Raw genomic sequence first — 15,606 nt, 5'->3', positions numbered from 1 at the left:
GAGGTGGTCTACTAGAAATATTTTTCGGTTGCAGACTCCATGATATCTGCTCCAGCTTCATCAACATAGTCATCATCGCTACTATCTGGTTCCGAGTCGGTGCCGTCGATGATGATGTAGTCTTCCGGGCTAATCTCCTTGGGTTCTTCGTCTTCATCTACTGGTGTAGGGTCTCCCATAAATATTTCAATCTTCTTGATTAGGTCGTCATTCTTCTCCACCAATACTTCAATTTCCTCTTCATAATCTTCACGTGTAGTCTTGAGTTCTTCCTCCAGTTCCTTGATTCTAGTCTTTGCCTTCTTCAGATCTATCATGTCGGCGCACATCTGGTTCTCCTGTCGTCGAATGTGCTGATTTAACTCCTGGATAAAAGCTGCGATTGATCTATCCTTCCTGGTGCTGATCATCTCCCAGTGCTCATCTCGGCGCCCACAAATCTGGTAGATAGTATCCTTGAGATCATTGGGTAGACTTCTCCAATGCGTCCCATGGCGATGTGAGCTGCCATGCTCTTTCCTATATTCCAAGTTGGTGCATCAAAAGAAAACTCTATGGGCTTAGTGACTGGCAAGAACGTCCTTCCTGGAACTTGAACTTGAATCATCCAGCGCTCTTCTTCAGGTAAAGTGGCGTTGTAGGTTCCCGTGAAGCTTGGTACTCCTATGTTCAGGTATCTAGCGACTTCCTTCAAGTGTCGTCCAAAGGGTGTATCTTTATCCAGTTGTGTGAACTTGTTCCTTGCATCCGCCATCCTAAAGAGTAGAAAAGATGAGAGGTCAGAAGAGAAGAGAGTGAATAGTGATCTAGGTCTCTAACTTAGTGGTCGTGTCCTACAGTCAGCGTGTGCTCTGATACCATCTCTGTAGCGACCAGACCTCAAACAGTCTGATCTCTGTGCTCCGGTGTCATCCCTGGATCAGTAATGCTGACACCACACAGTACTCGGAGGATTTATAGCAGAGTAGCAATCACACACTTATTACATCGAGTGTCTCAAAAGAGAACTTATTACAATAAATATGGCTTAAGGCCATCTAATAACGATAACAGCGGAAGGCTTGGAAGATAAGTGAGTCCATCAACTCCAACGGCATCACTGAGTATAGAACCACGACCTAAAGACTCCTTAATCGTCGTCTGAAAGGTCTGCAACATTAACGTTGCAGCTCGAAACGGGTCAGCACATGGAATATGCTGGCAATGTAACACATAGAGAGTAATGGAATGAAATAGCTATACTATATGCATATTTAGCTGGTGGAAAGCTCTATGGTTACAGTTTTGCGTAAAAGTCAATTTTTCCATACTTCAAAGGAATAAATTTAATTACTATCATGGTGGTTGTTAAACATTGAGAATGGTTGACAGCATTCTCAATCCCAATTAAGCATCATCATTAAAGATAACCCAACAAAATTAATTTAGAGTAACATGTTGAGATTCACATGATAATCTAAGTACTAGATACTCAAGATGTCCATAATTGGGGACACGACTAATCATGATTAGTTTATTACACTTTGCAGAGGTTTGCGCACTTTTCCCCACAAGACTCGATCGCCTCCGTTTGGTTTCTCGCACTACATGGTGTTTGAGAAGACGGATGACCGAGACAAGCGCTAGCACCTTACGATTGGGTAGACCGTACCACCTACATCCCCTACATCTGCTAGTCTACCACTGTAAGAGTTCGCACAACTTAGTCAACTATGCTAGAGTCCATAATAGCTTGTGGCTGCACACGGAAGTTTCTAGCATGAATAGTCTCATGATCCCTTTGAGCCTGGGTGGCGGTCCAAAAAAAACAGGCAAGTCCTGGAATACCCAGGTGCCTCAATCCACCCAGATGTGTGTTTAAGTTGCCACCTTAGATAAACCATTAATTAACAATCTCACATCTGTCATGGATATCACTCACCCAATCCACGTCTACTAGCATAGCATGACATAATAAGCAAACGTAGAAGTAACTCCCAAAGGTTTGATAGTAACAGGTAATAGGTACTACCTCATCTACTTCCCCTCCCATAATTTAATTAGATCCTAATCATGCAATGTGTGAGGATTGATCTAATGCAATAAAACTGGGTAGTAGAAAGGTATGATCAAAGTGTTACTTGCCTTGCTGATGATCCGCGAAACCTAACGATTCGAAGTAACAAGCGGCGCACTCCGGGTATTCTATCGCAGACAAACAAACAAGCATACAATAAGTACTCATCTAATGCACATGTAAAACTCAAATAAGAGATCTAACCAGAAGGTTCAACTTAAGAACTCTGGTTGGCAAAAAGAATCAAAACGAACGAAACAACGAAAGTCAAACGGCGAAAGAAAACAACTTCGTTCTAGTAATCTGGATCTAGGGCAAATTTTACAGTAGCAAAATCTTGTTTAAGTTGATTAAACGGATAGAGGGTTTCGAAACGAATCTCTAGTCGCTTGAATCGCCTGATTCCGATAAACGAGCGAAAAGTTATACTAAAACGAAAATCGGATCAGGAATCGCGATCAGAAAAATCGCGGATTTAATACGAGAAAAAGAAAAATGACGAACGCTCGCTAGAACGAACGAACGGACGAACGCTCACTATTTAAATAAACCAGAAAAACCGATCTATTAAAAAAACCGAAACTAAAAAAAACGATGAAAACCGATCTAATTTTAAAAAAAAGTTGGCACGGAAGTCGAGGCGGCGGCGAACCTCGGCGGCGGCGCGGCGCGTGGGGGCGAGCGGCGGCGGCGCGGGGCTGGCGGCTAGGGTTTCTCTCGGGGGGGCTGGGCCGGCTTATATTGCCTAGTCGGGCCGGAGTCCTAGTCGGACACGGCCCGTAGGTCGGTTCGTTTTTTTTAATTATTCCGTTCGGAAGAAAAATAAAAAGAAATACTAAACGAACTCCAAAAATTCCGAAATAAATTTTCGCGGGCTTCTAAAATGAAGCCGCACAAGGTGAACATTTATGGGACCTAAATGCAATTTTAAAAAACGCACATTTTTCCTAAATTCAAATAAAACACCGAAAAACTCCGAAATAAAATCTTATTTAATTTTATTATTAAATCCTCAATATTTCTTTATTTTGGGAAAGTCATTTTATTCCCTCTCTCATATTTTTGTAATAGAAATAATTGATGATAAAATAAATAAAATCAAATGATCCTATTCTCAAAATTTAAGAAAACTCAAATATAAAAATAACGAAATCCCCAACTCTCTCTGTGGGTCCTTGAGTTGCGTAGAATTTCTAGGATCAACCAAAATGCAAAATAAAATATGATATGCAATGATGATCTAATGTATAACATTCTAAATTAAAAATTTGGGATGTTACATGAAGTTCTGCCTCTAAAGCATCATTGCAATTAAATAAACACCGGTATGCAGCAAAGATCATACTCCCATCACGTCTTCTGAGAATTATACCAGCCGCCGTTGAACCATCAGACATGGAAAACACCCCATCAAAAGGTTAGTGGCATATCCATAGTTCAAGAAAATTTGGTGGCAAGCATCAAATATCTGATATGGATAGTGTCATAGACATAATTTTTCCTATTATTTATAAGAGCATATAGAAAAAAGCCAAAAACGTATTTCATAGACAGAATTTTGTTTTTTTGTAGGCACATACGTAAAAATCAAATGATTTTTCATATGCTCGTGTGGAAACCGTATATGTTTCCATGGATTTTTTCGATTTTTTTAAAATTTAAAATATCACTTTTGAATTTTTTTCCTTCAAAATACCAAGCTCCTGGAGCTCGGGGAGCTGGGGCTCCATTGGCATTTACCGCGCACGATGGCCTCTGTTCGGCAGTTTGATAGCACGTGTTTTCCACCGTTGGATGGACACGGCACGGCCCAGGCTACCCCCGCCCGAGCCCGACACCCCCTTCCACGGAGCGGAGGCCCTCATTATTACAGGCGACTTTTATAGGAAAGCCCCCGAATTACCTCGGATTCCAGGATACCCATTCGGTGATACCGCGAGGGGCGTCCAGCTCCGGCTCGCTTCAACCCTAACCCCCTGCCCCCCTCCCCTCCCCTCCGGCGAGATGCCCACCGGCGCCTCAGCGTGACGCGACCCCTCGTCGGCGGCGAGAAGGGCGAATCGGGGGCGGCGGAGGGTGATTCGAGATGGAGGCGAGGCCTCGGCCTTCCGGCGTGCGGAGGGTGACCGCCAAGAAGCGGCCGAGGCCGGATGCGTCCTCCAACAGCGCGCGGAAGCTGCAGCGCCGGGAGATTGCCGCATTCCCCGAGCGCACCTTCGCCGCCAGCACCACGCGGGAGCGGTTCCGCAACATCCAGCTCCAGGTACGCCTTTTGCCCGGGTGTCTCCCTGTCAATTGTGGGCGTCATTGGCGGTGCCTGGCATGGGTTGGTGGTGGTTTAGGGTTTAGGAGAGGGTTGCTTAAAGATCTTTACTTTTTCGGATTGCGGGAGGGTTTGGAACCAGGGATGTGATTTATGAGTGCTAGGCGAGGAGGAACTGTGGCCTGCGGTCATGCTTAACAGTTAACAGGAGAAAATTTAGATTTTTGAACTACTTGTTTGTACAGCCTTTTTCTTGTGCGCCAGCTTCACTTTTGGTTAAGTAACTGTCTGACTGAGCTGTTAGGGTGCATCCTGGAATCACATCAATAGCAGTGTATTGGATGACACTAATAGGAGAAAGGATTACTTCTTGGTGTTGTATTCCAATGTGTCGACGCCTTGAACGGCCATCACTGGGATAATTTGGTCTGTATAGGAGGGCATCTTATAATTTGATGAAAAAATTTGAACTTGGGCCATGAGGCCTCGCTTTGGCATTTCAATTTCCCAGTCTTGGAAAAGGATAACATTTCAGGTAACTATGAGAACATGGAAGTCATGAATAGGTTTCACAAGCTACATTTCAATGGCTGATTCAGTTAGTCTGCTCACTCACTCTATTTTGAGATTAAACCTTGACCAGTGAAGTTTGCTACCGTTCACTCACTCAGTTTTTGGCGCTTAATGCTCAGCGAGTGTTGAATTGCCTGACAGTGTGAATCTGCCAGTGACATGCCACATGCTATCTAGGATTCTTGATTTGTTTTATTTTTCTCATTCTTATTTGTAGGAAGAATTTGATACATATGATCCTAAGGAGAACAGTTCGCTACTACCTTACTTGAGGAAGCGGTCTGAAATTATCGAGATAGTTGGAGCCCGTGATATTATCTTTGCTTTATCACAGCTGGGAGTATGTGCTGCGTTCAGTAGAGGTACGCCTGTTTTGAGCTTTTGTTAATGACTGGTCCTGGTTCAAACTACCATCCTTATATTCTCTTTGTTTCCAGTGACAAACCAGCGGATTTGCTTTCTGAATGGAAGTCCAGATGAAGTCATCCGTAGTTTGTTCTATAACAAGAACAATGACTCTCTTATAACCGTATCAGTTTATGGTTCTGAAAATTTCAGTGCTTTAAGATGCAGGACAACTCGAATCGAGTGAGTTGACTTCCTATGATCCTGTTACACCGCTAGCCTTCTACTTTTGCCATATTATAGCTAAACAACATTTTACTCTCAAGGTATATACGCCGTGGAAAGCCAGATGCTGGTTTCCCTCTTTTTGAGACAGAATCGTTAAGGTGGCCAGGTTTCGTGGAATTTGATGATGTAAACGGAAAAGTGCTGACTTACTCTGCTCAAGACAGGTGATTGAACTACCTACCTTTCTAACAGGAAGAAAATATACTTTGTTCAAATTATGACACTGTGTTCTCATTTGAAACAGTACTTACAAGGTGTTTGACTTGAAAAATTACACACTTCTGTATACGATATCTGATAAAGATGTTCAAGAGATAAAAATCAGGTAAGGAAATCTCTCTTTGTTTGTTTTTCTAATTTACATTGTTCACATTGTGCAATGATCCTGTTCTTGTTTCTATGTCACCTGGCTGTTCTCGTGCAATACTGACAGAGTATTTTTGTTTGACATCTTTTTTTCCTCATATTAGAAGTACAAGTACAAGTCACCCCTTTACGCTCAATTTGGGGTTGCTGAACTGTGTTGTGCTGAACTTATTTTATAATCTGCTGTGAGAAAGTAGGTGTGGAGATAGACAAAAGTTGATTAACCAAACAGTCAATGAAATAGGCAAAAGCTGGTTAGGCAGACACGAGTATCGTAATTCAACGTGATGGCAAACAATGGCCTTAGTCCACGTAGTGACTGCACAGTACATTGGTCTGAATTCTATATTAATCTGGAGACCATATTATATGTGCAACAATTCTGTTCCAATGTTTCTCCTCTCACCTTCAATCTCATATATGTTCTAGGACGCAAATTTTTTAGCAAGTTAACTAAGAAAAAGAAGCAAAGAGCAGTAACCAAACACCCAATTATCTCAGCAAGCAGTAACAAAACACCCAAGGTCTCAGAAAGCAGTAACGAAACCTTAAATTATCTAAAAGCAGTTCAACCCAACAGGACTATCATAATCAATGCTAAATGGATTCTAACTTCATGGCTGAACGGTGAGTTGTCCTCTTTTGTAAGAGATACTTATGAGTTATGACTGCTTTGATTCTAAATGAGCTCTTGTATGAAACCAGCAATAGAAGATGGCACAGTTATAACTTGATATTGTTGGCACATTTAGAAATGCCATTCTCAATCCCTACCCGTAGGTTATGATAACCGAGGTTTCAAGATAAATATGTGTGGTTGCACTAGTGCTTCTTTGTAGAAATGATTGTCACTACAAGCCACGATTGACATAGCATATACCATATCTCTTGCACTATTTTGTGCAGCAGCAACAGGGTACCTTTCATGTGAATTGTACCACGTGAAACGGTATCATGGACGGTTTAGAGGATAACTCAAATGCATGGCTTTTCTTGTTCCCCAAATTAAGTTAGGTTTGGTTGTTATCTACTAATTGCATCCAAATGTCCATTAGCTATCCATTGTTTGGGGCTGGACTGTATATAAGCGATGCCAGCATTACCTCTCAACAGGAAACAATAAAGAATAAACAAGTACTCCCTCTGTAAGCTAATATAAGATCTTTTAGATCACTAAAAGATCTTGTATTAGTTTACAGAGGGAGTAATTTTTTCCTCTAGTCTCCTGTCTTCTCTAAAAAAGCCATGCTGCTGAACTGCCCTGGTGGCTGTATTTATTACGTAAAGATCTAAGGACCATCACATGTGCATTATGTTTGCTTTATGGAGAAGCTAATAGTTAGCATGTGGGGATGAGAGAATTGTTTCTTTGCGACTTCCAAGATGGGATTAGTGTACCTCTTTTCTTTCAAGAGAAGTTGGACACATTCAGTTTTATTTCTTGTGCACATTTCTATTCACGAGGAATTGCTCACAAAATTAGTTATAACTTATTGCTTCTTGTTTCCTTCTCACAGCCCTGGTATAATGCTATTGATATACTCTAGAAAAAAGGGCTATATTCCTCTTGAGATTCTTTCTATTGAAGATGGTAAGCGCTTGAAGTCATTCAGGCATCTTCTTCATCGCAACAAGAAGATCGATTTCATCGAGCAATTCAATGAAAAGCTTCTAGTTAAGCAGGATGGGGAGAACCTTCAAATTCTTGATGTAAGCATTTGGCCTGTATTATAGGTCGTGGGAAATAAAGCAAACCAATTTTCTATTTCTTATTTGTAACGAACTTCTGTGCAATGCTGCAGGTAACAAACTCTAAGATAACAGAAGTGAGCAGCAATGAGTTTGTGACTCCATCAGCTTTTATTTTTCTGTACGAGATGCAGTTGTTCCTGACCTTCCGTAATCGATCAGTATCAGTTTGGAATTTCCGTGGTGAACTGGTGACATCCTTTGAGGATCATTTGTTGTGGCATCCTGATTGCAATACAAACAGTATTTACATAACTAGCAACCAAGACCTAATTATCTCTTACTGCAAAGCTGAACCGGATGATCCATCTTCAGAAGACAATGGTAAACTTTAAACTTTCTGGTGCTTCAACATGTTCTGTTGAAATGTTGATGTGTTTAATTGCTAATTGATTTGTTATGGTTGCTAATCCTTCCTGGCAATGCATTTACCTTTATCCATTATACTCCTCATGTTAGACTTAGTCGCAAGCACTGTCAGTTTTCTCTTTGACGGGAGGCAGTGTTCCCGAGCTTTTTAGTTTTATATAAGTTTGATGATTCATGCATGCAATTTCAGTGCTGATCAAGTGTGTGTCACCAAAGTTTTATCTCTCCGTTTTAAAAGTCAATACAAACGCCAGAATAGGTGTTTATTTCGAGTAGCTGGTAATCACTTGATTTTGCGTGTGATGCTTTCCATAGATTCTCTACTTAGTAAGAAAGATGTGTCAGGAAGCATGTTGATGGATGCGCACGTTGCCTAATGTGCCTTTTTGTTTTGAAGTCATGTTTTCAAATGTATGCTCGAAGAAAATCTGCTCTAACTTGCTGCCTTAGATACATGGGGATGATGTATCTATCCCTGCATGATCTTATTTGTACTTTGCATCCTTGTGCAGCCTGCTCTATAAACATCAGCGATATATTGACTGGGAAATGCATGGCCAAGATAAAGGCAGGGAACCTGTGCAAACAGAAGTCGTCGAAGTTCCTGTGTACGCCTCTAGAGGCCCTCGGCGACATCACATCTCTGTACTACGATGAAGAGCGTGAGGAGATCATCACCGGCAACCATCAAGGCCTCATCCATGTGTGGTCAAATTAACAGCTTGGTCCAGTGCAGGCAGGTTACATCAGGCATCAGGGGATCCTCGTTAGTATATTTAGCTTGTAGTGGCACCAGTTTAGTGGGCAGCCTGACCTAGCCGTGGGTATCTTTCGCCGCATGGGCCTTCATGTTGGGAATGTTTGTGTATAGTACTGTAGCTCATCCATCGCCAGCCTCTTAGCTATTTATCAGCTGCCGAGTTGACATTTGTCATGTGTTTTTTGGGGGATCCGTGTAGCTTTAGGAGATGCTTATCATAGGGGCATCGAAGAGGGAAGGTTTCGGGTGTATCGCATGTAAGCATTATTGACCTTTAAGCTATTTATCCGATTCTGATTTTGGAGTGCTGTTCGATGTGCAATTTTTGTGAATTCCTCTTTAACATTACTTGTTATATGTGATGATCCCAAAGGTCTACAGAATGCCCTAAGAAAATGTTGGCATTGTTTTGAGCACCTCCTGTCCCTAACCCTAGCTGCCGCCCAAAGGTCTAATCCGTGCCACCGCCTTCTCTTCCTGTCCGATGGCCTTGGCAGCAGAAAGAGGAGCGAGGGCCTGTCTGATTTCTTTTCTTTTTCTTAGGTTTTGTTTTTGTGGCGGCGTACACTAAGGTGGCGGCGACGATGTCGTGCTCCAATAAGATCTCTCTGTACCTCGGCGACGTTTGATCTGGTGTCATTGAAGGGCTTAACAGAGGTAAGTATTTTCCTCAGTTATAAAACCAAGATTATCAATCTAATAGAACCAAATAACACTATGTAAATAGCACGTGTATACAAACAATAAATACTTGCAACCCAACATGTAAAGGGATTGTCAATCCCTCAACGGTATTCAGATAGATTAAATTATATGAGATTTAATAAATAGATCTAACTAAAACACACAATAAAATAAATAAAATAAAATCGCGGCAAGGTATTTTTGGTTTTAATATATGATAGAAAATAGATCCTGGGCCATAGTTTTCACTAGAGATTTCTCTTGAGAAAATAATATACGGTGGGTAAACAAATTACTGTTGTGCAATTGATAGAAAATCAAATAATTATGGTGATATTCAAGGCAATGATCATGTATATAGCCATCACGTCCAAAATTAGTAGACCGAAATGATTATGCATCTACTACTATTACTCCACACATCAATCGCTATTCAGCATGCATCTAGTGTATTAAGTTCATGGAAAAACGGAGTAATGCATTAGGCAAGATGACATGATGTAGACAACTCATGTATGAATAAACCCCATCTTGTTACCCTTAATAGCAACGATACACGCGTGTTATGTCTTTTTCTGTCACTGAGATTGACCACCGCAAGATCGAACCCATCACAAATCACCTTTTCCCATGGCAAGATAGATCAATCTAGTTGGCCAAACCAAACCAATAAATCAGAGAAGAAATACGAAACTATAACAATCATGCATAAAAGAGTTCAGAAAAGACTCAAATAATATTCATGTATAGATCTGATCATAAACTCAGAATTCATCGGATCCCAACAAACACAACGCAAAAAAGAGTTACATCAAATATATCTCCAAAAACATCGAGGGGAACATTGTATTGAAGATCAAAAAGAGAGAAGAAGCCATCTAGCTACTAACTATGAGCCCGTAGGCCTGTGGTAAACTACCCACGCATTATCGGAGGGGCAACAAGGATGATGAAGAACACCTCCGTGATCGTGGTTCTGGAGCTTGCGGCGACGGAAAAAGTATTTCGTCCACTCCCCTAGGGTTTTTGGGATTTTAGAGTATTTATAGAGGCAGAGGTAGGTCAAGGGGGTGCTTGTGGGCCCCACTACCCATCAGGGCGCCAGAGGTCCCTGGCGCACCCAGGTGTCTAGTGGGCCCCATGGGCCTCCTCCCGTCTGCTCTAGAAGCTTTCAGGGTCTCTTATCACTAGAAAAAAAATCTCCAAAAAGTTTCGTGGCAATTGGAATTCGTTTGGTATTGATATTCTGCAAAGTAAAAAACAAGCAAAAAACAACAATTGACACTGAGCAATAGGTTAATAGGTTAGTCCCAAAAAATGATATAAAGTTGCTAGTAAATGTATATGAAACATCCAAGATTGATACTTTAATAGCATAGAACAATCAAAATTCATAGATACGTTGGAGACGTATCACCCACCGTGCTGCACCGGTGAGCACACCTGTGCCCAATTCACCTTGAAGTGGCCGCCGATGAGCTCTAGGCCACCCGCCCAGAGGAAGCAACTGCAGACCTTGTCGATTTCCTTGAAGAACTTGATTGGCACCCTGAGCATGGTGAGCGCGTACGTTGGCACGGCGGCCAACACACTCCAAACAAGCAGCCTTCTGCCGACCATGGACAGTAGACGCCCCTTCCGCCATGCAAGACGGGCTCGAATTTGGTCTAGTATGAATTGGAGATGTACCAAGCATAGCCTAGAGATGGTGATTAGCAGGCCTAGATATGTCATTGGGAAGCTTACAATTCTACCTCTGAAATCGTCGAGCACATAATGCAGGTCTAAGCCCTCACATCTAACCGCGGCAACAAACGTTTTCTATGGGTTTATCTTGAGGTCCGCTGCGTCACTGAATAGCTCTAGGATGGCCATGAGGTTGTCAATTTCTGGTCTACTAGGGTCGGCTAAGAGGACCACGTCGTCCACGTAGAGGCTGACCCTAGTGTTGACACAGCAGTCGGGGAGGGGGGCTAACGATGGTAGGATAAATAGCAATGTCGACAGAGGGTTTCCCTGGTGGAGGCCGCACGCGTGCATGATGGCTACACCTGGCACGCCTCTTAGGATGCAAGACGATGAGGCTGAAGACAGCAGGAGCGCGACCCAGTCGCGCCAACATGCACTAAAACCTAGCCGCTACAGAAGCTCATGCAAGTAATCCCAGGCTACAAAATCAAAAGCTCTGGCTATATCCAATTTAATGAGAAGCGCTGGTTTTCGATTTCTATGCAGAGCTCGAACAAAAGTTTGCACATACATGAAAGAATCATGTATGCATTTCTTTTTCTAGAATGCGCTTTGCACCAGCGAGATGACGCTCTGGATTACTCCTAACAGACGAATCGAGAGCACCTTAGCCAGTAGCTTGCTTATCGAGTGCATACGACTGATCGGTAGGTAGTGCCCAATCTCAGAGGCCCCATTTTTCTTCGGGAGAAGTGTGATCATGGTCGTGTTGATTGACTTGCATTTGCACCTCCCAGATGATAGAACTTCTGAAACACATGCATGATATCATCTTTGATAATTGGCCAGCAAGCTCTGTAGAACCCCCTCCCCCTCCCGAAATCCATATGGCCCTGGTGCCTTCTCGATAGGAGACAGTTTGATAGCATTCCAGACCTCATCTTCAATGAACGGCATATCCAACCCTGCCCCATCGACTTATGGCAAATTCAACTCCTCCCGGTTTATCGTGTGTGACTGTGCATGCCTACCCCCAAGCAGGTTTGAGAAGTGATCATGGATGATCCGAGCCTTTTCATCATGTTCAGCAGCAACGTGGCTCCCCTCCTGCAATGAATGAATGTGGTTTTTTCTTGTCCTCGAAATTAGCTTGGCGTGGAACAATTTAGTGCTTGCGTCGCCAGTGCGCAGCCAGGTGATGCGCGATGCATGCCTCTTCCTTGTGCGCTCGAGCTCAACAACGAGGCCTAGGATTCTGTGTTTCAACATCTTCCGGAGTCTGAATTCTGGCAATGTTAACTGCCTTCTTTCCTGAGCAACATCTAGTCACAGCACTTGTCGGATTCAGGGCTCCGCAAACCCAAGAGGGTTCGAACTCTGGACTCGAAGGTGATGTTGGTCTCAGGCGTCGCCCGACCTAGAGGAGCCCCCTGCTGCGGCTGGGCGGCCCTCACTTGCCGAAAGAGCTGTTTGACGTGGCGGCTCGAAGCCGGGGCCTGCGACCTACCGATGATGGATGCAACCACGTGATGTGCTAGTTTTGCAAAGCGCGCGATGAATAGGCCGCGCAACTCCTCCCATGAGGTCACCGAGGACTCCGGCAGGTTGAGCAGCCAGGAGCGTGGTACGCCCGTGAGGGCCATGGGAAGCCAGTTCGACATGACCTTGTCATCGCCGCCCGCAGCCCAGACAACCTGTGCGTACAGCCGAAGGAACTCTTCGGGGTCCGCCGCGTCATCGTACCACGGGGGCAGCACTGGCTTGAACTTCTTCGGCCACTACACCTGCCTCAGGCTGGGGGTAAATGCCCGGAGGCTTGCAGCGCCTCCATGGCGCCCAGCGGCCCGGCAGGCGGGGCAGCTTCTCCCATGGGAACCAGGAAGCGTAGGCGAAGCGAGGTTGATGAAGAGGCAGGACTTCGACACACCCCCTACCTGGCGCGCCAAATGTCGGATTTAGGGCTCCGCAGACCCAAGAAGGTTCATACTCTAGGGCATGCATGAAGAACTCGACCTCTCAAGCTTGCCTACGCGTTGCCCAATAGCCTAGCCTAGCCAGACTCACGTGAAGGCGAGGGAGAAGATGATCACATCAGTTTCCCCAGGTTTGGGCCACCTTGCGGTGTAAAACCCTACTTCTGCTTTGTGGTGGATTGGCCTCACGAGGGATTGAGGATGAACTAATACAAGGGATGAACAACCTCGCGAGGTTCGGGGGTGAGGGAATGAGTCGATCATCGACCGTCCCCCTCTATGGTGGTGGCTAACCTATACTTATAGTGGCCTCGGTCCTCTTCCCCAAATCGTAGGCGGGAATGAATCCCACAATGGCCAATTTGAAAGGGGGCAAGTAGTACATCTTATCCTGATGAAAGTTGGTCTTCGCTTGCAAAGCTTCTGGTCGTGACGCAGCGGTGGGCTCGACGATGACATCTCAGTCCTGCCATGCTGGTGGTCTTGGTCTCGTTGCACCGGAATGGAAGCCTTTGCCAGATTCCTCGGGAACCCACGTCTGCGCTTGCCTCCTTAGCACCAAAGAGGAAATTGCCTCCTCTGCGCCCGCTGGCGCCCGCCTGGCCTTGGTCGTCCTAGCTTGTGTCATCGCAACCTCACGAGGTTGGGTACATGCATAGAAATCTCTGCTCCTCAGGAGGCAGCATGGGAAGGCTGATCCCTCCGGAGGTCCTGGTGTCATCCGCCTCGCGAGGGTCTTGTCTTGATGGCCTTGGAGGTGGGCGTACCAGGCCATCGAAGGAGCCATGCCGCGGGCCACAGGTAGGCAAATCTGGGTACCCTGGTTCCTAGAACACCGACAACACTACCTCTAAAGCTATGTGGAATTTCAGACGTGCTCCACTGAAAAGTGATTTTCTCCAAATCTTAATATCCGTTGCTACCCGCTTCATTTTGATCTTGATCCGTATATATGGGTATATGTGATTAATAGGGTGCTGCCAGGATCGTGTCACTGTTTTGTGGAAATGGGGAAACTTGGGCCAGAAATTTTCATATCTGAATTTTGCCTTTCGTGGCGGTGCAACGGTGCAGGCCAGCAACAACTGGCAATGATCGAAGATAGAAGTTGATGCAGCCATCAACAATAGCCCTGGTGTTCCATCTCCCATTGCATGCTGCAAAAGAATTTGTCTATGCTGCACATTGTTGGATCCTCTCTTTCATTTGTCCATGTGAACTTTCTGTTCTTGCACTTTATCTCACGCAGCCCTGCACTGTTAGTTGTGTTTCCGAACCTCCCCATCATGCGCCTATTGATGTTGTTGTTGCTTTTTGCCCTTGCTTCAAAAATGATGTTGAAATCACCATAGATCAACCATGGCTCTCCGGCCGTGGGGGAGTGAAAGTGCAACTATCCCTTGGTGGTTTTGGTAATTCCTAACAACATATAGCTCATTGAGCTAATGCTACTTGAAGATAAATATTTCAGGAAAAGCTCAATGATTGGCATGGCATGGATTAGAAAGTGGACCCCTCAAAATGCTAAGGACAAAAGATTGTCTCAAGCTCAAAGCACAAGACTCTACATTTTACTTTTAGTGATCCAATATCACATTGAGTCCATAGGAAAAGCCAATACTATTAAAAGGGGGTGAGGTGTTGCTTAATGAGTTGCTTGCTCAAAATGCTTAGTGATATGCTCCAAAAACCCTCAACTACTTTCTCATATACACATATGTCCCAAACCAAAAGTCAAACTCGGCCTCACCGAAATCTTCTATCCGGCGCCACCGAGTTCACTTGACATAGCTACTGCCAGAAACCCTAGTCACTTCGGTCTCGCCGATAGGGATCTCGGTCTCATCGAGATGGGATTGCAAACTCTCTGTTTCCCTTCGTAACGTTTCGGTCCAACCGAGATGAGCGATCGGTCCCACCGAGATTGCAATGCAAACTCTCTGTTTCCCCTTCGTAACGTTTCGGTCTAACCGAGATGAGTGAATCGGTCCCACCGAGTTTGCGTGACCAACTCTCTGTTTGCCTATTACCAAAATCGGTCCCACCGAGTTTGTGTAATCGGCCTCACTAAGATTATGTTATGCCCTAACCCTAATGGAATCGGTCCCACCAGTTGACATATCGGTCCCACCGAAAATCCTAATGTTCACATTTTGAACTAAATCGGTCTGACCGAGTTATATGATTTGGTCCCACCGAGTTTGGTGATTTGTGTGTAATGGTTAGATTTTTTGTGGAGGCTATATATACCCCTCCACCCACTCTTCATTCGTGGAGAGAGCATCACAACATGCCTACACTTCCAACATACATTTTTTGAGATATTCCATTCCAACCACAAGTAATCAAACAAGTAATCAACCTACACTTGTGTTGAGGTCAAGATATTCCATTCCAACCACATAAATATTGATCTCTAGCCTTCCTCAAGTTGCTTTCCACTCAAATCGTCTTTCTACCAAATCAAATCCTATGAGAGAGAGTTGAGTGT

The 15,606-nt window shown here is 44.2% G+C and overlaps 1 protein-coding gene across 1 annotated transcript; it reads left to right on the top strand.

Moving 5' to 3' along the window:
• The first annotated feature begins 3,962 nt into the window (after nt 1-3,962).
• Nucleotides 3,963-9,077, top strand: LOC125545147. Its single transcript, XM_048709027.1, has 8 exons — nt 3,963-4,319; nt 5,110-5,254; nt 5,330-5,480; nt 5,564-5,689; nt 5,770-5,850; nt 7,409-7,601; nt 7,694-7,964; nt 8,522-9,077. The coding sequence occupies exons 1-8, from the start codon at nt 4,143-4,145 to the stop codon at nt 8,725-8,727; spliced, it is 1,350 nt and encodes a 449-aa protein (XP_048564984.1). The 5' UTR covers nt 3,963-4,142; the 3' UTR covers nt 8,728-9,077.
• Nucleotides 9,078-15,606: the final 6,529 nt, after the last annotated feature.

This window comes from Triticum urartu, chromosome 3, assembly GCF_003073215.2.
Source record: "Triticum urartu cultivar G1812 chromosome 3, Tu2.1, whole genome shotgun sequence".
Taxonomy (NCBI): Eukaryota; Viridiplantae; Streptophyta; class Magnoliopsida; order Poales; family Poaceae; genus Triticum; species Triticum urartu.
Note: the sequence above shows the minus strand (reverse complement) of the source record. Positions and strands in the feature narration are given on the sequence as shown.